Source organism: Gobio gobio, assembly GCF_949357685.1.
Source record: "Gobio gobio genome assembly, chromosome: 25".
Lineage (NCBI taxonomy): Eukaryota > Metazoa > Chordata > Actinopteri > Cypriniformes > Gobionidae > Gobio > Gobio gobio.
The window spans coordinates 9,677,170-9,700,932 of NC_137121.1; the positions used below are offsets into that span (position 1 = coordinate 9,677,170).

The 23,763-nt window shown below is 36.7% G+C and overlaps 1 protein-coding gene across 1 annotated transcript in view; it reads right to left on the reverse strand.

Moving 5' to 3' along the window:
- Positions 1–4,815: 4,815 nt before the first annotated feature.
- ptpn9a (protein tyrosine phosphatase non-receptor type 9a) overlaps positions 4,816–23,763 on the reverse strand; it is a 41,117-nt gene continuing 22,169 nt past the window's right edge. The window contains exons 7-13 of the mRNA XM_079809086.1: positions 23,346–23,662; positions 19,528–19,615; positions 18,865–18,934; positions 18,674–18,752; positions 14,353–14,503; positions 11,556–11,763; positions 4,816–8,540 (exon numbers count right to left, since the gene is read on the reverse strand). Coding sequence (XP_079665212.1) covers positions 8,350–8,540; positions 11,556–11,763; positions 14,353–14,503; positions 18,674–18,752; positions 18,865–18,934; positions 19,528–19,615; positions 23,346–23,662 — 1,104 coding nt within the window. The 3' untranslated portion in view covers positions 4,816–8,349. The remainder of the gene's footprint in view (positions 8,541–11,555; positions 11,764–14,352; positions 14,504–18,673; positions 18,753–18,864; positions 18,935–19,527; positions 19,616–23,345; positions 23,663–23,763) is intronic.

Sequence of the window (23,763 nt, forward strand, 5' to 3'; positions counted from 1 at the left end):
TTTTCATATCATATATTTAAGTAATTATCACAAATTAGGTATCATTTGAAAGCTTACAAACTCAAAATTCATCCTGTGAAAACCGTTTTGAAATCGGACATTGTGTTGCCATGGAAACGTTACTCTAAATTATTCTAGTGGGCTCCTCCCCTAGTGGGCGCTGTCATGTTTCATATTACAACAATTATTTAAACTACTTTATATTCAAAATCTTTTCCAATCTTGACAAAACGCATATTGTCGGAAAGGTCTGAGTCTCAAGGGTCCATATTTGGTGACTGTTTTGTGATGGAAGTAATATTTGGACAGAAATTTACAGGAAAATGCATCAAAACAACAATAAATGGAATTTGAATGACACCCGGTGGCTATTTTTGGTACAGCACCCTAAACAAAATCTCATGGGGACTTCAATTTTTGTGATATCAACTTCAAATTTGGAACACAAATTGGTTAGACATATGGCTTTGATTTTATAGTAATTTTAGAGTAAATGCTTTTTTGTAAAATATATATTTTATATGAAATAAAAAATATTTAGTACAGTATTTTTCATTTACAGTAAATTTAAACTTCCATAACTATTTCATACTTTCATATTTTGAATTTCTTTCACTTCAGCAATAATCTGCAGAACGACGTCTTTAAAACGAGACCAAACTTTGGTCTATATTCCAAAGCATTCTTGAATTACAGCCCTTTAAGTTTGGATAGTGCATTTTCATGTGTATTCTCAAAAAGGGGGGTGACAGTTAAGAGGTTAAAGCTACACTGTGTAACTTTTTTAGTTTATTCTTAGCTAAAAACACTTAGTTCTTTCAAAAATATATGTGCTCATTAATGTATATTTACTTCTTTCAAGTAATAAAGTATTCTCGTAAGTTTATAATATGCCATTGAAAATACATACGGGTAAGGGGTTCGAATGCCGGTCGCCATGTTGCCCCTCCATCTTGAAAGTACATTAGCCAAAGAGGGACATACCCGTAAATTCAAGCTTCGCCTTTCGCGTTTTAACACTCGATGGCACCGTGTCGAATGTGGACGAGGTCGAACTGGAAGCCATGTTAATCTTGGACTAAATCGGCCACCGTAGGAGTTAAAACGAAATCAGAATTGAGAGGAACAGAAACTAAAATTCACTGGATGGTCATATACCTTTTCACCACTAGATGGGGGAAAATATCACACAGTGTAGCTTTAACTAAAACTTTCATGGTCCAGAAAAGGTCCATTTGACTCCAGAGGTTCAACCTTTTTTTTAATGAAGTGACGAGAAAACTTTTTGTGCGCAAAAAACAAATAAAAATAGTGACTATATTCAATAATTTATTCTCGTCTGTGTCAGTGTCCTATGCTTCTGACGTAGTAAATACAGTGCAGCGCTTCTGAGTTACGTCAGAGCTACGCCAGAACGCCGGCTTACCATTGGCCGATGCTGTTCACGACAACGCATGTGATGCTGACCAACGTAGACTGCGTAGGACACAGATGAGAAGAAATTGTTGAATAAAGTCATTATTTTTGTTTGTTTTTGCGCACTTAAGTATTCTCGTTGCTTCATTAAATTAAGGTTGAACCACTGGATTCACATGGACTATTTTAACGATGTCTTTACTGCCTTTATGGGCCTTGAAAGTGTTCATTACATTGCCGTCTATGGAGAGGTCAGAGAGCTCTCTGATTTAATCAAAAATATCTTCATTTGTGTTCTGAAGATGAACGAAGGTCTTACGGGTTTGGAACGACATGAGTAATTAATGACAGAATTAAAATTTTTGGGTGAACTAGCCCTTTAAATTCCGCCTGCATTAGAACACGCCCCTCGTCAAAACCCCGCCCTCGCAAAATGATTGACAGATAGGGAGCGTTTCTGATTGGCTAAATAAGCGCAGGTTTATTGCCTTATAATTTAAATTTTCCCCCTCAACGTTTGTAGGGACATTATATGTATAATTCTGTCATTAATTACTCACCTTCATGTCGTTCCAAACCTGTAAGACCTTCGTTCATCTTCAGAACACAAATGAAGATATTTTTTGGTGAACTCCGAGAGCGCTATTTGATTAATTAAATTAAATTAGAGCTCTTTAATGAACACTTTCAAGGTCCAGAAAGGCAGTAAAGACATCAAATCGTCCATGTGACTCCAGTAGTTCAACCTTAATTTTATGAAGTGGCGAGAATACTATTTGAGCGCAAAAACAAACAAAAATAATGACTTTATTCAATAATTTCTTCTTGTCTACGCCAGGGGTTTTCAAAATGGGGTCCTCCAGAAGGTTCTAAGGGGTCCCCAGAACATTTCAGAGAATAAAAAGTCAAAGTAAAAATGGATAAAGTCTACCGAATATTCTAACGGTTTCTCTCCTTTCTTGCCGTATTTTCCAGAATTGTTTGCTTTGTATCTTTCTAGTGAGTTTTTCTCACTATAGTCCCCTTTATCTCGCTCACTGGGGTTGTAAGGCAGTTTTCTTAACTTAAGCTGCTTACATAGGAAGGGGGTCCCTCATTTTTGGGGGTCCTTGGTATTATAAAGTGTGAAAACCCCTGTCCTACGCTCTTGACGTAGTAAATACAGTGCAGCGCTTCTGAGTTACGTAAGAGCTACGCCAGAACGCCGGCTTACCATTGGCCGATGCTGTTCACGTGAGCACCACAACGCATGTGATGCTGACGCAGTAGCTGACCAATGTAAACTGTGAAGGAATTGTTGAATAAAGTCGTTATTTTTGTTTGTTTTTTTGCGCACTGAATTATTCTCATCGCTTCATTAAATTAAGGTTGAACCACAGGATTCACATGGACTATTTTGTTTTTACTGCCTTTCTTAAATTGCCATCCATGGAGGGATCAGCTTTCGGATTTCATCAAAAATATCTTCTTTTGTGTTCCGAAGATGAACGAAGGTCTTACGGGTTTGGAACGACATGAGAAATTAATGACAGAATTACAATTTTTGGGTGAACTAGCCCTTTAAATTCCGCCCACATTAGAGCACGCCCCTTGTCAAAACCCCGCCCTCGCAAAATTATTGACAGATAGAGAGCGTTTCTGATTGGCTAAATAAGCGCAGGTTTATTGCCTTAAAATTGAAAGAGTCTACGGTTGTTAGTTTTCCCCCTCAACGTTTCTAGGGACATTATATGTGCTACATCTCTCACAGCGGTGTTTCCCAACTTTTTTAATTGTACTTCAACACCAAAATTATATTATACTTTATTCATATTTATGATAATGTCAAATTTGATCAAGTCTCTTAAAACGGACACTATGGGTAAAAAACAAAACAATAGGTAGCAAATATATTTTATGCACCCACATTTTTTTGTGTTTTTATTTTAACAATACTTTCTAGGTCTTGACAGTGTGGTCTATGGAGGGGTCAGCTCTCGGAGTTCATCAGAAATATCTTCATTTGTGTTCCGAAGATGAACGAAGGTCTCACAGGTTTGGAACGACATGAGGAATTAATGACAGAAATTTCATTTTTGGGTGAACTATTACTTTAAAATCCGCCCGCAAAAAATGATTGACAAATAGAGAGCGTTTCTGATTGGCTAAATACGCGCGTGCAGGCCGTTACTTACAGTTTAAAGAGCCTACGGTTGTTAGTTTTCCCCCTCAACGTTTGTAGGGACATTATATGTGTGCTATTAAATATTAAAATCTCTCACAGCGGTGTTTCCCAACTGTACTTCAACACCAAAATTATATTGTACTTTAGTAATATTTATGATAATGGCGGGACACCTGGCACTCTTTTTCTGATCGCCTTCTTTTCATATCATATATTTGAGTAACTATCATAAATTAGGTATCATTCGAAAGCTTACAAACTCAAAATTCATCCTGTGAAAACCGTTTTAAAATTGGACGTCGTGTTACCATGGAAACGGTACTTCTAGCGGGCTCCTCCCCTAGTGGGCGGTGTCATGTTTCATATTACAACATTTATTAACTACTTTATAATCAAAATCTTTCCTAATCTTGACAAAACACATATCGTTGGAAAGATCTGAGTCTCAAGGTTTCATATTTGGTGATCGTTTTGTGATGGAAGTGACATTTGGACAGAAATTTACAGGAAAATGCATCAAAAAACCAATCACTGAAATTTCAATGACACCCGGTGGCTATTTGTGGTACAGCGCCTAAACAAAATCTCATGGGAACTTCAATTTTTGATATCAACTTCAAATTTGGAACACAACTTGGTTAGCCATGTGGCTTTGGTTTTATAGCAATTTTAGATTAAAACAGTTTTGTAAAATGTATATTTTATATAAAATAAAAAATATTTAGTACAGTAATTTTTATTTACAGTAAATTTAAACTTCCATAAATTTTTCATACTTTCATATTTTGAATTTGCAATAATCTGGCAAGTGTCTTCTTTAAAATGAGACCAAATTTAGGTCAATATTCCAAAGTATTCTTGAATTACAGCCCTTTACACTTTCATGTGTATTCTCAAAAAGGGGGGTGACAGACAGTTAAACAGAGGTTAAAACGGATACTATGGGTGGAAAAAAAAAAAAAAACAATAGGTAGCAAATATATTTTATACACCCAAATTTCTTTGTGTTCTTTCCTCAAAGAATAACACATTCAATTAAAGGGATAGTTCACCAAAAATGTTACTCACTGAAAAAAAATATACTATGGAAGTCAATGTGGTCCACCAACTGGTTAGATATTCTTCAAAATATCAGGTTTAGAATCAAAATATCTTCTTTTGTGTTCAGCAGAAGAAATAAATTCATACAGGCTTGGGGTGAGTAAATAAATAATGACAATTTTCATTTTGGGTGAACTATCCCTTTAATAAGATTAATTTTTTAACATACACCTGGTTAGGAATTACAACAGGACCTTTAATCTAGTAATTAAAAGGTTAAATCAAAACACTCAGTCAGTATATAGTTTTTCCATTTAATAAACTTTAAAACACATGGTTTTGATTTGGTTTTGCTTAAATGACATTGCAGTTTGGACAGTGCTATTCTGAGAATGAGAGACAGCTGAAACCTGTACAGTCTTTGCACATTTCAAATCCAAACGTACATGTGGAATAAGGCTTTTTAATTGCATATCAAAGCACTTTATTACTAACAGAACCGCTGCAAACTTATCGATAATCATAAGCTTGACATTACAGGTTAGTTTTTCCATTGACAATAAGAAACAAGAAAAAAATAAAAGATAAAATCGGATATAAAAGAAAATATAATTTACATATATATTTGGGAGTAATAAGTAAGGACACAAAGCGTGGGTATAATAGAAAAATACAGTTGGTCACATTTTGTGCCCATCGAGGCAGGACTGCAGATCCTGAAATCATTGGGGTGTGTAGAGATGCTTCGCTAAGAAAATTCAATATGAATTCAGTAGCAAAGACACTTTCAACCCACAACAAAATAAAAAAAAGCGATTCTAAATGCACTTTACAGGAGCTTTTAGATATTTTAAACAGGTTATTAGTACAATATTAACAGACAGAATTATTACAAAGTGTAAATGACTCGATTTAGCCATCTCACATTTACGGCACACTAATGAAAGACTATATCAATTGATTAATTGTTGCATTATAGAGGTTTACCGATCCACCCAGTAGATGTGAGAAGACTTTTCCTCGTGCTTAACCATCATCTATGGTTTCCCGCTCTTCAGATGCTACTGCAAAAACTACACAGACATTTCCGAAAGTTGACGCACAAAATACAGACATTGCCTATACATTTAGACAATAAATCTGCATTCAAATCCAGCGAATACATACAAATCTATAGTGTGCAATGACTGTATCCCATGGGTCGGATAGGAGCATAAAATGAGAACTAAATGAATAGTTCATTTTTATCTCGTTTATTTACTCACCGTCATGTCATTTCAAACCTTTCTTGAGTAGCAGAATATTTACACTGCTATATAACGACACCATGAATGGAGAGAAAGGTTGTCAAGCTCCAAAAAAGGCAATAAAAGAGCCATAAAATTATTCCATATGACTTGCTTTAATGGTGTTATTTTGTCAATTTTAGAGCTTGACAGCATCCACCACCATTCTCTTTCATTAAAGGGATAGTTCACCCTAAAATTAAAGTCATTATTTACTCACTGGTGTTGTTGTAATGCCGTATGCTCTTCATTCATTAAAAAAAAAAAAATCTCCTTCTGTGGTCCAAAAATTTCCCAGTTGCACTCGTACATATAATGGCAGTGAATAGCAGCCAGCATCAAGCTTTTAAAAAAAAATGTTTTTTATAAATACTCAAAAGTAGGGATGCACCAGTATCGGTTTTGGGCCCATGTACTTGAACTCATAAAAAATACCCCCGATACCAAAGACAGTTACCTCATGTGACCGAATCTTCCATGAATGTCAGCCTCAGGGGTGTGGAAATACTTCAAAATGAATGACAACAACCCACACATTGTGAACTGCATGCTTTAAAAAAAAAAAAAAAAAAAAGTATGACAATGGTAATTATGCCCTTTGAAGGTTATTGGACACTGAAATTTGTGCTTTAAGTTTGTGTTTTATACTTTTTTCATTCGAGTAATAATAAAGAAGCGGTACTACATTCATTAGTCTCAAGGTGTTGTGCTTGGAAAACTGCCCCACCACCAAAAAAGAAAGGATAATTTTTTTATTATTATAAATGTATAGGTATCGGTGAGTACCAGGAAAAAATATATCGGTACTCGTACTTACAAAATGGTATCGGTGCATCCCTACACAAAAGAATCCCAGAATGATCCCATGCAACATGTCGTATTTCCAAGTGTTTTGGAGGTGTATGATATGAAATTGAATGTATTATATAATGTGCTGTCAAATCGATTAATCGTGATTAATCACACCCAAAATAAAAGTTTGTGTTTATATAATATATGTGTGTGTACATGTATTATGTATATGTTAATACACACAAATTCATGTATATATTTACTAAATATTTACCTGTATATAATGTAGATATATTTATATCTTATTTTAGTACACACACATATATTATATAAACACAAACTTTTATATTGGATGCGATTAATCGATTTGACAGCACATTATATAACAAAAATCCAGATTTTGGCCGTCAATCTTCTGTGCACCACTCTGTTAGGGTTCAATTCACTCCAACTCTTCCAGAAAAAGCTCAAGTTGTAAATAAAAAAAAAAAAAATCAAGATTAATTAATACACGACATGAAATACAATCCATGTAACAACTTCTCTGTTCTGTTCGTCTTAACAAGAAGGTATCGCGTTCTTCAACTGTCATCAGACAAACAGAGTTCTTGTCCGGAGATATTTAACTCAGTGGAGAAAGTACAAGCATACTTTTTTGGGGGGGATTTCTAGGCATGTCGCATATTCATTAATCGTGATTTCTCACAACTTGCCTTTTCTGGGCAAATTGGAGTGAACTGCAGCACTAAAAGAGTCTCATGAAAGTGCACAGAAGACTTTTTTTTATATATATAATACATTATATTTCATATTGTTTACCCACAGAACACTTGGGATATATGACATGTGTCACATGGGACATTTCTGTGATACTTTTGCATCTTTTTTTAAAAAGCTTGATGCTGGTTGCTATTCGCTGCCATTATATGAACGAGTGCGAGCGGGACATTTTCAAAAACTTCTCCTTTTGTGGTCCAAAATAGAAAAAAGGCCATATGGCATGGGCACCAGGGTGAGTAAATTAGGACTTAAATTTCATTTTAGGGCGAACTATCCCTTGAAGAGCACCTGGGACATTCTACTGAAGTTGTTCTTTTGTGAAAAAGCAAGAAAAAAAATGGGTTTGAAACGACATGAGGGTGTGTATATAGACAGAATTTACATTTTTGGGTGAATGAACCCTTCAAAACATGATGACAGACTGTTGGTCTGAGGCGTCATTGAATAGAAACACCTACAGCGTGACAAAATGACACCAAATACCAGACATTGTACGTTCGGTTCCAATGTTTGTCCTGAATCACATTTGAGCACGGTTGATTTGAAGCTTCATGTGATATTCACAGAGTAAACTGCACAAAATGCAGCACAACATTACATTAGACTACACTACAGCTGGATCACTGAACATTTAGACACCCCCTTCAAACAGAGTCATTTATGGTTACGGTTTATGCTGCCATTCTTTTAATAGTGACAGATTCATCAAAGACCCAGTGATTTTGATTGGGAATTATCCTGTCTTAGAGTCGCTGATCGACCAAAAACGAGCCCTGTCTTATGATTGGATGAGAGCAGGCCTTGCCTCTTACTGATTGGCTAAGATTAGGCCTTTCCGGTCTCTGATTGGCTACGAGTGGGCCCTGCTGCTCACTGATTGGCTGAAAGCTGGCCCTGTCGCTGGGCGTTCTCTAGGATCGCGGTGTGGCAGAAATAGTACTGCTCGGGTGTTTGGATGCTGAAGGCACGCTGCGATCTCATTCGTCGGACCGTCTGGCAAATGTGAAGGGTCCCGACATCCTGCAGCTGGGACAGACAGATATCCAGCGCACAAAATGTACCTGCGGGGAAGAAGAGGTCAGTCTGGTAAGCCATTAAAGAGATAGTTCACCCAAAAATGAAAATTCTGTCATTTACTAAACCTGCATGACTTTCTTCTGTGGAACATAAAATATTATTACAGAAATATTGGTAACCATTCCAATTTTTGGGTGGACTATGGCTGCATCCCAAATCGCATACTCTCTAGAGTAGGTACTTATTTTGAATAAGAAATTACTTCACGACCACTAAAAAAGTATGTTCTATATAGTATAAATGTAATCTGGATGTACTACATACGCCATGTTGTCATTATCATGTGACCTAACTGAACTGCCATTCTCAAACCCTCTCCTGTGGCCTCATGGGATTGTAAAGTGTACATCATATGCACACTTCAGAATCTCGCCGGTAGTAGTGTTGTTTTTGGCGGCCTGTTTTAATTTTAGTTTTAGTCTAGTCTTTGTGTCAAGCTGTCATTTTAGTTTTTATTAGTTTTAGTCATAGTCATACTATTTTTAGTCTAGTCAAGTTTTAGTCGACTAAAAGTCTGAGCATTTTAGTCTTATTTTAGTCAGAATTATCTATGACTATTTTCGTCTAGTTTTAGTCGACGATAACTGATGACATTTTAGTCAAGTTTTAGTCAATAAAAATTGTATTTTAGTCTCTTTTTAGTAATGCAATTCTATTTAACCCAGTCAATATAGTATAAGTACATATTATAGACAAAACCAAAATCTTCTTTTAGCCAAACCCATTTCAAACAATGTTATCTTATTATATTATTGTTACCTTATAGACTCAAGAATACATCCATTCCAGACACGGAAGACGCTCTGATTTGAAGTTACAACATATTTATTTTACCAACTAAACATGTTAGAAGTACACACACATACATTTAAATAAAATAAATAAAAACATTGAGATGTCTCTTAAGGTTCGTGGTGTTTTTTCCTGTGATTTTTGTGGCCATATTTCTCCCCATCTTTTTCCACAACACCCGTTTTATTTCCACTTCAACGTAATAAAAGTTTTTCCAAATGTCTTAATAAGAATAAATGCATATTTAATGTAATTTAATAATAGGAAAATAATATCCAAATTATTATTTAATTCTTTAAATCTGTTTAAAATTAGACCCACATTATAGTTAAAATGTTTTTCTGTCTTGTATTTTATCTCAAAATAAAGGATGTAATTTTATTCCACATGGAAATGAGCGGAAGTAAGTGAATACAGCCTCTTATTCGCTTATGAGGTAATCATAATGCTGCGGTTATTTTAACATATATAATTGCTGCCGTTATAACGGCCTTTTTCAAATGTTTACGTGCTTTTCTGTCTTTTTTTGAGCGGTGATGAAATATCTTGCTCTTGTAAATACTTGCCAGCATTTCAGTAATACAAGTCTAGATCTTTCAAATGCATCCAAATTACAGCGAAGCACAGCCGCACGGTGCTCTGCAGTGGCCAAAAAGGATATAAACCGTGAATTCTGAAGTTTTATATTATTGAAAACTCAGAGATGTGGATTCAGAAGGCACCACACGACCTTGGTGTTTGTCAAACAGTAATTTAGGTCATTCGGCCGGAGATTTTTACACGGGTGGTGGGAGAAAAACACTGATGTTCTGGATTAAGACGACAATAAAATCACTGACTAGCCCCTGTAAATGATAAAGACACCTTACGATCGCTGGACAAATAATTACCGTCCGAATAGTGCTTACGAACCCCGACTGCCCGCCCATCGGTCTCGTTCACTCACCGGAGCTAAATCTTCTAAAACGAAGCGCGAGTGGGGTTTGAAGAGAGTGATGTCGGCTGCGTCTGAGCAGTGCGCCCTGATGCAGCCCCTGAATGAGACGCACAAAAATACTGCAAAATAATAATAAAAACGCGACTTTTCGTCTCGTCTCATTTTCGTCAACGAAAATGAAGAGACATTTTAGCATAGTTTTTATTTTGTGAACCACATTTAGTCTCGTTTTTATTCGTCATCGTCACATGACCAGCATTTACGTTGCGTCTCGTCTCGTTTTCGTCACGCTATAAAGGTTCGTTGACGACGATATTTAGTCATACTTTTCGTTAACGAAAACAACACTAGCCGGTAGTAGTAGGTCATCCGGGTACTTTTTGTCTACTCTTCTGCGTACTTAAAGGGTTAGTTCACCCAAAAATGAAAATTTTAGTCATTAATTACTCACCCTCATGTCGTTCGACACCCGTAATACCTCCGTTCGTCTTCGGAACACAAATGAAGATATTTTAGTTGAAATCTGATGGCTGAGAAAGGCCTCCATTGGCACAATGCACGGTTCACTCTCAAGACCCTTAAAAGGTACTAAAGACGTCGTTACAAAGTCCATCTCACTACAGTGGTTCTAAAATAACTTTATGGAGTGACGAGAATAGTTTTTGTGCGCAAAAAACCCCTAAATAACGACTTATATAGTGATGACGATTTCAAAACACGGCATCATGAAGCTTCGAAGCGTTATGAATCAGTGAGTCGATTCAGCAGTTTGGCAGTTTGACACGTGATCCGAATCATGAATCGACTCACTGATTCATAACGCTTCGAAGCTTCATGAGGCCGTGTTTTGAAATCGTCATCACTATGCAAGTCATTATTTAGGGTTTTTTTGCGCACAAAAACTATTGTCGCCGATTCATAAAGTTATTTTAGAACCACTGTAGTGAGATGGACTTTGTAACGACGTCTTTAGTACCTTTTAAGGGTCTTGAGAGTGTAAAGTGCCATTGTGCCAATGGAGGCCTTTCAGAGCCATCAGATTTCAACTAAAATATCTTCATTTGTGTTCTGAAGATGAACGGAGGTCTTACGGGTTTCGAACTCCATGAGGGTGAGTAATTAATGACAGAATTTTCATTTTTGGGTGAACTAACCCTTTAATTTGTCGCCTACTATATAGTAGGGAAGTATGTGGTTTCAGATGCAGCCTGTCCCTTTAAGTGCCTCATTAATATGTAGATTGGTTTTTGTTATGCGTTTCATTACTGACCGGTCCTGCCGATGCCAGCGCTGCAGTGGACCACCATCGGCGGGCCGAGCGGATGACCTCTCCACTGTGAGCCGAAAGCCTGGACCGCCCACTGCTGCTGGTGCTTCACAGCACCTAGGAAGCCAATCAGAGACAGTGCGGAGGACGGGACCCCGTAATCAGGCCAGCTGAGGAACTGAAAGTGAGTCACCTGTCTCTGTTCAAACGTCTGGGGGAAAAAAACAACATAAGTTCAGATACGGTTCCCCTTTACTTTTCTTCCCAAGTCAGATAAACTGAATATTTATTATATATATTTGCAATGATTTTGCTGGTGAAATAAAATAGAGCCAGAGAATAGTGAATATTGCCTTTTTAACAATTGTTTTGGTCACTAAGATTCCTATTTATTAGTTTATATTTAGACTACAGTTCAAAAGTTTAGGGTCAATAAGAGAAATCAATACGTTTATTTAGCAAACATGAATTAAATTGATGTAAAGTGACAGTAAAGACATTTATAATGTTACTAAAGATTTCTATCTCAAATAAACGCTGTTCTTTTGAAATTTCTATTCAAAGAATCCTGGAAAAAATTATCAGTTTCCACAAAAATATGAAGCAGCACAACTGTTTACAACATTGATAATAATAATAAATGTTTCTTGAGCAGCAAATCATCATATTAGAATGGTTTCTGAAGGATCATGTGACAAATCAATTACATTTAAATATAAACCAGTTACTGTAAATTGTAATATTTCACTATTTTAATGTTTTCATGTATTTGAATATATAATTCATATAATACAATATAATGAAATGTATTATTTTTATTTTACATTCTTAATTATTTTATTTATTTCAATGATTATATTGCCATTTATTACTATGCACTGCTATAATGGTGCATACAGATACAAATATTTAAATATGTTTTTTTTCCTTGTTTTCATTGAATGAAAAACTATGTGGAAAACAACACTTGAAATTATATAACTAGATTTTTACTGTATTTTAATTCTTATATTTTGAATATACTTTGCAACAATAGGTATTTGGCCAAAATTATGCTTAAAAGTTATTTTACACCATTTCAAAGCAAATACATAAAGACTAGGGGTGTAACGGTACACAAAACTGACGGTTCGATACATCCCTCGGTTTTGAAGTTAAGGTTCAATATGGGTTCGGTACAGCAGTTTTACAAAATTGCTTTTTATTTATTTTTATTAAACAGTGGTTTACTGAAAAAAAAAGTGTCTGTCCTTAAATTAATTCAATTATAACTAAAGGTTTATTGAAGATGTAAATTATATTGCTGTAAACTATACACTTGCACATTAATATTAAAGGACAGAGCCCAAGCGTTTTTCTTAAATTCAGTTGCTATTTATTTTTAGGTATAATAATCAACACTCAAATAACACCTTGTGTGCAAACATGTAAACTTCACATAAGGCAGGTTTTGTATTATAACTTCTAAATCTAATAATAGAATTTTTTCTCCAATTCGTTGTTGAAATATAATCATTTATAAGTGACTGTCATTTTCATGACAGATTTATTTAAACACACATTAAATAATCCAGATATCACTAACAGGTTCAGTAGAATAATATAATATAATATAATATAATATAATATAATATAATATAATATAATATAATTAATATAATATAATATAATATAATATAATTAATATAATATAATATAATATAATATAATATAATATAATATAATATAATATAATATAATATAATATAATATAATATAATATAATATAATATAATATAATATAATATAATATAATATAATAAATATAATATAATATAATATAATATAATATATATAGTGCATATATTTAGTGAAAGTTGATTTCTCTAGTGAACTAACAGCTGTGGATACTGAATGACTTCTGAGGTAAATGTGATGCTATGACATTGTTTACAAGCTGTTTTAGTCTTTCCGCCGTTGAAACACTGATTGAGCGATTGCACAACATATGATACGTTTCAGTAAGTTGTAATGTATCCTCAACATACCTTTGATATTAATTCATGTATGTTTATTCTTTAGGAAGAGAAGATCGATCGCGTTCACACGTGCCGCACGGCTGCTTGAACTGACACGCCTATACAGTGATCAGTCACATTAAAGAGCGTAAAAACGGCATTTATCGTTTGAATTTTATGATAAAATGGACTGAATACTTAATATGTTTGTGTGGGAACTCGGATTGAAGTGTGTTCCACGCTTAAAACAAGCCGACTGTTAACTGTTAAAGATTGCATTTGGAAACCATTTGCGTGCACCGAACCGAAAGCACTGTTCGGTGATGAACCGAAACCGAAAAACAAACAAAAACAACGACTTTATTCAACAATTTCTTCACATCTGCAAATTGCCGTCTATGGAGAGGTCAGAGAGCTCATGGATATCATCCAAAAATATCTTCCTTTGTGTTCCGAAGATGAACGAAGGTCTTACGGGTTTAGAGCGACATAAGGGTGAGTAATTAATGACAGAAATTTAATTTTTGGGTGAACTAACCCTTTAAGTTTAGGTATTGGTAGGATTAAGGGATGTAGAATATGGTCATGCAGAATAAGGCATTAATATGTGCTTTATAAGTACTAATAAACAGCCAATACCCTAGTAATAATCATGCTAATAAGCAACTAGTTAATAGTGAGAAACAGACCCTAAACTAAAGTGTTACCCTTATTTGAAATCATAATTACTGAGTGGTGGATCATTGAAAAAACAAACTTAAAATATATGATTTAAAACATGGACAGTACGGTGTATGTGTTACCTCTGTGTTGTGCAGCTCAAGTGTGGTTTGGTTGTAATGTGCATGGTTGTCCACTCTGTGATTGACCACAGCGATGTGCCCGTACACCTCCTGACCGCCCTCCTCCTGGGGCCAGTACTGTCCACACTTCCTTCGGCCGCCCTCATCCGTCCTGCAAACACACATTCACACACAGATCTCCAGAAGTCCATATGGCACAGCTGTAATCTGATATCAGAACAGATCAGTTCTACAGAATCATTTTTGAAAGCATCACAGCGTCTCAGATGGAGAGCAAATCTGATTGGTTGACTTCTACATATTTCAAAAATCCAGGGATTATTTTATCAGCCCACCAGGCTACAAAGTTATATTTATGTTCCCAGATTGCTACAATGAGTACAAATTAGTCATTGGATTTTCCAAAGTTTGCACTGAATCTCTGAATAGCAAGCAGATGTGAACTCATGAGCTCACTTGACCTATCGGTAAGCCCCTCCCCTCATACGCAGATGAGCCAATAGCAGTTGAGTATCAGTTGCGCTGGGACCGGAACTCGGACATCTTAGGTGTCAGCGCCATAGAGATACATTGGAAAATCCGAAGCTCTCATCGGTTTGATGGTGTTTATGCTACAAAAATGCTAAAATGTCGTGAGGTACTGTAATACTGATTCCAGGTATCCTGAGAGGATTTTCTGTTTGTCATACTCTTGTTAAGTTACGATTAAAGTCCCTGCTAACATACAAACCGTAATAACTAACTGTTCTCACGTCATGTAACACTGTAGGTCAAAAACACGAAGGTCTACATTTCAGTGGCTCTCCATATTAAACTGGTTATATGTAAATTCATTTAATTTTAGATATGTTTAAGGTCTACATTATCTGTCCTACTAAGGAGGACTCCTATTATGATGGGTATTATAGTCTACAGGTAACGTAGTGAAAGGGAGAGCTCGCACGCAGTTTATTGGAGTTGTTTTGCAGATAAAGTTTACCAGTTTTTAACTGCACCCCCGAAAAGGCATACGGTCTGTGTATATGTTTGTTTACTGTTAGTTGTTTGAGTGTTTTTGTGTAATTTCCTGTGTATGTTAATGATAATGCAACGGAGAGAGATAGTTTGTGAATGAGACGTTAACGCGCACTTCTTATGCTTTGTTTGTTCAGCTCTTACGATTATTCTTTTTGAGTGACGATAACGATGCAATAACGATGCAATAAACTTGATAAACCATCAGTAAAGTTATATACGGGATATACGCTACAATCGGTGTCCAAAAACATCTTGGGATAAGGTTTTCACACTGACAGCTGTACATTGTAAGATATAGCAACTCCGTTTGTTTGTCCGAGTTAGCAACAGTAACTAAGGGGGGCGGGGCTTACCGATAGGTCAATTGTACATTATATTTTCAGGGCCGGATTATCCATAGACGGGATTGGGCGAGTGCCCTGGGGCACCAGCCAATAGGGGGGCACCAAGTGATTAAGATAATGACAAGGCCGTTAAAAAATGTGTCATGTTTTGTGTATATATATATATATATATATATATATATTTATAATTTTGCTGGAAGAAATACAAAATGAACAGTTAAAGACACAATATATATTGGGTGATTGGGTGAACTGACGCCATCGGTGCTGGAGAAATTAAGAAAAAAGACTAAGCTACTGTTTATTAATGCTATATAGATATTATCTTGCAAATTCTATCTTTGCCAGCCGTTTCTATATGAGATAATATTAAACCATTTGTCTGTGATGCATTTTTGCTTTTTACAATCGGGAGAGAGGGAGAGATAGAGACAGAGAGCGTGAGAGAGAGCGTGAGCGTGAGAGAGAGAGAGAGAGAGAGAGAGAGAGAGAGAGAGAGAGAGAGAGAGAGAGAGAGAGAGAGAGAGAGAGAGAGAGAGAGAGAGAGCGAGAGCGAGAGCGAGAGCGAGAGCGAGAGTGAGAGTGAGAGCGAGAGTGAGAGTGAGAGAGAGCGAGAGAGAGAGAGAGAGAGAGAGAGAGAGAGAGCGAGAGTGAGAGTGAGAGAGAGCGAGAGAGAGCGAGAGAGAGAGCGAGAGAGAGAGCGAGAGAGAGAGCGAGAGCGAGAGCGAGAGCGAGAGCGAGAGCGAGAGCGAGAGCGAGAGAGAGAGAGAGAGAGAGAGAGAGAGAGAGAGAGCGTGCTTAGCTCTCTCACGCGGAGCTACAACACGACAATCCCAGTTTAATGGGTGACGATGAACAAGAGAACTAAACAATAATTTAGTCTGGTTACACTTTAGGGCTGTGATATTAATCTTATTTTATTTTCTATTTTGGCTCCTAAAGATTATAAAAAGAAGATATGAGATAAAACTATTATAAACTGTGTCCAGTCGAGCGCAACTTCCATCCCTTCACAGCGGTGCGCTGTCATTTCTCCCTAAACCAAACTTAACGTCATATTAAGCACAATCTGTGATTGTTGTCAAATGCAGTCTCTACTGTAGCTAAATTGCTGGACGTGTTTGGTAATAAAAAGAGATATTAGAAGCACAATAATCCGTGTGACAGAGCCACACGCGTAATAATCTGAAAACCATGCTGGCCAATCAAACAATCAAACCGTCTCCATTGACTTTGCATTGCGCGAAGCTGCCTCCTTGTCATTTCGGACTTATAACAAAAAACATAATGTCTAAAAGCTGATATGTGACAGTGTACAGCAAACAAGCTAGAAAACACAGAACCAAAAACCCTGAAGTTTTTATAAGCTGTTGACCCAAAAAACGAGCATTTAAGAAGAAAAAAAAAAGTGGATACAGGCCATTGAGACAGTGCACGACATGCTATATTACACTGAGAACTACGCCCACTAGAGGGGAACATAAGCAGCTACAGGAAATATAATGTATAAAACTGACATTAGGATATTTGACTCAACAGTGACAAAATGTTTACTGCACACATAGGCATACTGAGTGTCAGGATCCCAAAATTCACCCATTCTTCCTGCTGAAGCTTCACGTCTTATTGCCTTTATCCACTTTTGTCTCTTTAAAAGCTCGTTTTTTTGGGTCGACAGCTTATAAAAACGTATTTCTGTGTTTTTTATCTTGTTTGCTGTACACCTTGTCATATATCAGCATTTAGACATTGTTCTGTTTTTTGTTATAAGTCCGAAATGACAAGGAGTCACGCATTGCAAAGTCAATGGAGAGTGTTGGATTGTTTACCCCCCCCCCCCCCCGGTGTGGGCGTGGCCTAAATGCACTCTGTCTCTTTAGACGCCGTTTCCAAGTTCAAGGCAGCTTATGCGCACGCTGTGAAATGGACTGACTTGCACATTATACTTTAAGCTTCTTGTGCACGTGTCTCAACCATCAAATACACAACAAATAGCCCATGTCAAAATGACCGGCTTGGAGAGTATGCACTTAAACACAGTTTATATCTTGAATGGGCGTAAATAAATAGTTTGGATAAATGGGAAAATAAGAGATCATTGGATCTGCATTCGGTCTTAAAGGGGCAGCGTCTAATAAACCTGCTGACGATTGAGCCATTAACATGAATCAAACACAAGGCAAAGAGAAAATACTCACAGCTCTTGAATGATTAACTTTATCTTTAATAAGCATTACTCTATCAATTTATACAGTGAAAACAATACAGTGTTATTTTATATAAATACATTTATTTTTTAGGCCATATTACTCAATGTTTACTTCAAATGTGGTCACCCTAGGGCACTAAACTGTGTTAATCCGGGCCTGTATATTTTGCTCTTGTTTAAATCTGATTTATGTGAAGCATCACATAAGACGACGTTGGTCACTTTGCTGATAAATGCTGGTCAGAAAATCTCTTCCTGTCTAAGTGGGCGTTTTTTGGCCTGAATAAGTGGCAATTTGGACTAGACTTCTAGTGATAGTAAAAAGTCTGTCTACGGAAGACTCTCTGGCTGCATCTGAAATCATATACTTCCCTACTATATAGTAGGCGCAAAACAGCATGTGACATTCAATAGTTTACCCAAAAATGAAAATTTTGTCATTTACTAAACCTGTATTTTGAAGAATGTTTGAACCCAAACAGTTTTGGTTTCCATTGAATGGACAAAAAGTCAATGGGAACCTGTACGGTTACCAATATTCACCAATATCTTTTTTCATGTTCCACAGAAGAAAGTCAGTCATACAGGTTTCGTAAATGATGACAGAATTGTCATGATGAATGTAGTTCGTCCAGATTACATTCATACTACACACACTCATACAGTATAGATCCTTCTTTTTTTAGTGGTTGCAAAGTAAGTACTTAAGAGAGTATGTGATTTCGGACAAAGCCTCTGTGTGAAGTCTTACCTTGTTGTCATGACGATGACAAGCACATTTTGTTCCCAAACCATTCTCCAGAAATCTCCGTAGGTTTTCTCGAGTGGACCTGTGCAGAAGCAACAGAAGCATCAGTTCCAGTGCAGGTTAAAAATCGTAACACTAAATCTAATTTTAGTTTTTAACTTTTTCACAGTTTTTAACTGTGATTATTTTTTTACCCTGTGTCCCAATATATGCATTTTTCTGTTTGTATCCATCCATGAAACTGGCATTTATGTAGTCTGATCTCTGTGGAAAGAAAACAAAACATCAATGTCCAATCAGAATATACACCGCCATTGAAAATGGCGTCACTAATTTTATATATATAAAAAAAAGAACAAATACTTTTATTCGGCAAGGATGCATAAATTGATCAATTGTGACAGGAAAGACATTTATAATGTTACAAAAGATTTCTATTTAAAACAAATGCTGTTCTTTTGAACTTTCCATTCATCAAAGAATACTGAAAAAATGTCTCCGTTTCCACAAAAATATGAAGCAGCACAGCTGTTTTCAACATTGATGATAATAATAAATGTTTCTTGAGCATCAAATCAGCATATGAGAATGATTTCTGAAGGGTCCTGTGACACTGAAGACTGGAGGAATGATGCTGAAAATACAGCTTTGATCACAGAAATAAAATTACATATTACACTATATACAAATAGAAAATAGCTATTTGAAATTGTAATAATATTTCACAATATTACTGTTTTATTGTAATTTTGATCAAATAAATGCAGCCTTGGTGACCAGACGAGAATCTCTCTAAAACATACAAACTTTTGAACATTAGTGCGGATCAGTCTTATGAGGGCCTGAACAGCACAAACCTCATTTCTCCTCGGTTTGAGTCGCACGCGAGTCTGATCGAGACACAGCACGTCGCCATAGCGATTCCGCTCCTGGTTGTGAGCAGCCCTGCAGAAGTTCAACAAACAATGTGAAATCAGCATTGTTTTGGTCTTATTGTGCACACATTATCAGTGCATGTTATTCTGAAAATGTTTTCAAATATTATACATTTCTTTTCTGCTGACATAATCATATGTCCTCGACTTTGCACAATCCAATCAAATCCTGGTGAATAAAGTGAGGAGAGTCCCGCCCAAGGTTTCTATCGTTAACTAAAACTATTTAAAAAAATGTGTTAACTAAAATAAAATAGAAATGTTAAATGAAAAACTAAACAAACATTAGAAATGTTGCCTTGGCAAATAACGGAAATAAGACTTAAGTTTCTAAAAGTACTAACTGGACAAAAATAACTTTATTAAATTAAACTTAATTAGTAATATTTACTAATAAAAACGACAAGAGCACTAAGCTACAAATGAAATAAATTAATGTGAAATCTGAAAATATAAAATCTAATTCAAAATATGTATAAAAACTATAATGGTATATAAATATTACTAAAATAACACTTCATATCATTTCCCACTAGCCTAGATACCACCCGAACTTAGCCCCGCCCACAAGATTTGAGTTTGGGAAGTTCGGTCTGGACTTGATCAGTTGTGGAGCGACTATGCCCGAACAGAAGCTGTTCGGACCAATCAAATTGTCAGGGCGGGCTTTATACGACGATGGACAGATGATCAACAGTAACATAATCATCCATATCACCAAAGAGCGCTTGGGTTGAATTCCTTTCTTATCCTAAACGGAGAACTTGTTCGTATATGCATTCACCTTTACTAGTTCTCTAAAAAATTATGATTTTGTTGGTCTGTGTATCCTTAAATTCCTTTTTACAACACCGGCAAACATAGTTTACACTCATCTTCTTCCAGCGTGCGTGCAGACAGGGTTGCCAAGTTTTCACAACAAAACCCGCCCAATTGCTACTCAAAAACTAGCCCAAAACAAGCCCAAAAGCTTCCCGGGGGGTTCTCCGGAAAAAATTTAGTTTGGGGGGTAAAATGTGTGTTTTTTGGCAGGTTTGCCTAGGTTCCTGGGTCTAAATATCACATAATTGGGGTCGCACATAAAACAGACCGCGGCAAAACCGCACACTTGACAACACCGTGTGCAGTTGAGTTCTGTTGACATTTGACAACTAACGTTATGCGTCGCTCCGTTTCTCTGATTGGTTGAAGGTCTATCCAATTGAGGTCTTTTCTGGTTCGGTTGAAACACGGCCCATAATCACAGCCCAACGGAGCAGTATCAGACTCATATTCTGACTAGAATTGAGTATGACAACGTCAGGCTAATTTCCCACCAAATATTCAGTTTTACTCTGACACACCCTGCATTATTAAGTTAAAGGGGGCATAACACACCCCCATCAATCTCATGTTAATCTTCAATTTACGGAAAAAGCGCAACTGGCGCGACGATGACGTTGGACGTAGCGCAAGTGTTTTGAACTGAGAGAGGGGCTACAGTTTCTTTATAAGTTGAATATGGAATGCGGTCTGCTGGAAGCTAGATATTTTACTTTATAACGTGTTAAATATGGATATTTTTCTTTCACAAACCCATCGATTCGCTTCAGAAGGCCTTTATTAACCCCCAAAGCCGTGTGGAGCACTTTTATAATGGATGGATGCATTTTTGGGCTTCAAATTTTGGGCTGCCATTCACTGCCATTATAAAGCTTGTAAGAGCCAGGACATTTTTAATATAACTGATTGTATTCGTCTGAAAGAAGAATGTCATATACACCTAGGATGGCTTGAGGGTGAGTAAATCATGGGCTAATTTTCTTTTTTGGGTGAACTATCCCTTTAACCAATGCTATGTTGGTGCTACATTAGCCTACTATAATAGTGAAGACAAAAATTAACTGATTTGTATACAAACACGTAAATTACACTCAATGATTTTTATAATAAAGTTATATATTAACTTTACATATTACATAATCATATTTCTAATCCAATTTGTTTTTTGAAATATAAACATTTAAATGGTGACTGTCATAAAAACTTTACGGATTTATTCAAACATGCATTAAAGGGATGGTTCACCCAAAAATTACAATTAGCCCATGATTTACTCACCCTCAAGCCATCCTAGGTGTATATGACATTCTTCTTTCAGACTAATACAATCTGAGTTATATAAAAAAAAGCATTACAATTGCAGTAATAGTTGCTCTGTTTTTGAAGTCCATAAAAAAATGCATCTGTCCGTCAAATAACATACTCCACACGGCTCTGGCGGGTTAATAAAGGCCTTCTGAACCGAATCGATGCGTTTGTATAAGAAAAATATCCATATTTAAAACTTTATCAAGTAAAGTTTCGGCCGGCCACCTTCTGTATTCAATTTATGGAAAAAGTGTTGAAAGTGCCTCTGCAGATCGAAAGACGAACGCGACCCGGTACGCTTGTCATTATTATGTATATCTATGCTCGCCATGACGTCACGTACGCATCTTGAATTGCCAGATGGCACTTTCAACACTTTTCCACGGAAGGCGAACGGCTGGAACTTTACTTGATAAAGTTTTAAATATGGTTATTTTTCTTACACAAACGCATCGATTCGCTTCAGAAGGCCTTTATTAACACCCCGGAGCCGTGTGGAGCATGTTATTCGACAGACAGATGCATTTTTTATGGACTTCAAAAACAGAGCAACTATTACTGCTATAATAATGCTTGGATTAGCCTGGACGTTTTTAATATAACTGAGTATATTCGTCTGAAAGAAGAATGTTATATACACCTAGGACGACTAGAGGGTGAGTAAATCATGAGCTAATTTTCATTTTTGGGTGAACTATCCCTTAGGGATATTGAAGAACATTAAATATTATGTAATGTGGTTCATATATTTATCAAAATGGTCCTCTCTAGAGTAAATTTTTCTAGCTGACTTACAAGTTTATGGTCACTGGATATGTTTTTTTCTGAGGTAAATGTGACTTTATATGACATTGTTTACAAGCCGTTTTATTGATGTCTTTTTTTTTTTGCGCTATAACTGGTATTAAGGCGGAAGAGAAGATCAGTTCATGTGCACTCCGTGGTGCCGCTTCTCTTGAGCTGAGTTGCGCCAGACAGTGACGTTATATTTTTTTTTGAATTTCGTAACAAAATGGACTTAACTTGAAATCTGAGACTTTGTTTCATATCAATACGAACACTGCACAAAGATTATGGCGATTTATTAGATGGGAGGCGCGCTACAATTTTCCGTTCATTCATGAACTGAAAACAGGATGACTAATCGATTCCTGGGATTTAAGAATCGATATTGGTTCGTAAAAATGAGAATAGATTAAAATTGAGAAATCAATATTTTTTTACTTAGCCCTACATATAATGGACACTTTACTATCCCATGGGGCCACGGGAGAGGATTTGTGAAGGCCAGTGAAGCAACGTCACTGACACTAGTAGGTCACATGATAATGACAACATGGCGAATGTAGTACATTCGGATTACATTCATACTATATAGAACATATTTTTAAGCAGTCGTGAAGTAATTACTTATTCAAAATAAGTGCCTACTTAAGAGAGTATGCGATTTCAGATGCAGCCTAACCTACCCCTAACCCCTAAACCTACCTATAGAGAGGTGAATAACACTGATGTAGAAACACCCAACCCTTCTTGACATTACCTCTAACCCAATCCCTCAAATCTGATTGGTTCTACTTGATTAAATCATGTTCACCATCCACACTTACAGCGCGCAGGTGAAGGTTCCGGGCGGCTGCTCTCTGCGAAGCTCCTCGTACTCCAGGTAGATCCCGCTGCGCTGGGCCCGGTTCAGGTGCGCCATGAGCTCGGCCAGACTCATGGCCTCAGGTCCAGGCGTGTGTATGGACGTGTTCTCCAGCGGAATCCCCACCAGCTCATCAACAGGGTCCACACGTCCGTTCTGCTCGGACAGCAGCTGCATGTTCCAGCTGTGCACGTCCAGAGGCAAACAGCCGCCCAGGTGCTCAGGTAAACAGTCTCTGGGCAGATGCTGTCGCAGGTCGGCCATCTTCACCATCTGAACCTGAAGACAGGTGAAGATTGTTTCAGGATTAGAAAAACATACAAAGATTTAGATTAAGCCCACAGAATGGCACTACTACAAAAGAAGTGGGGCAAGCAGAA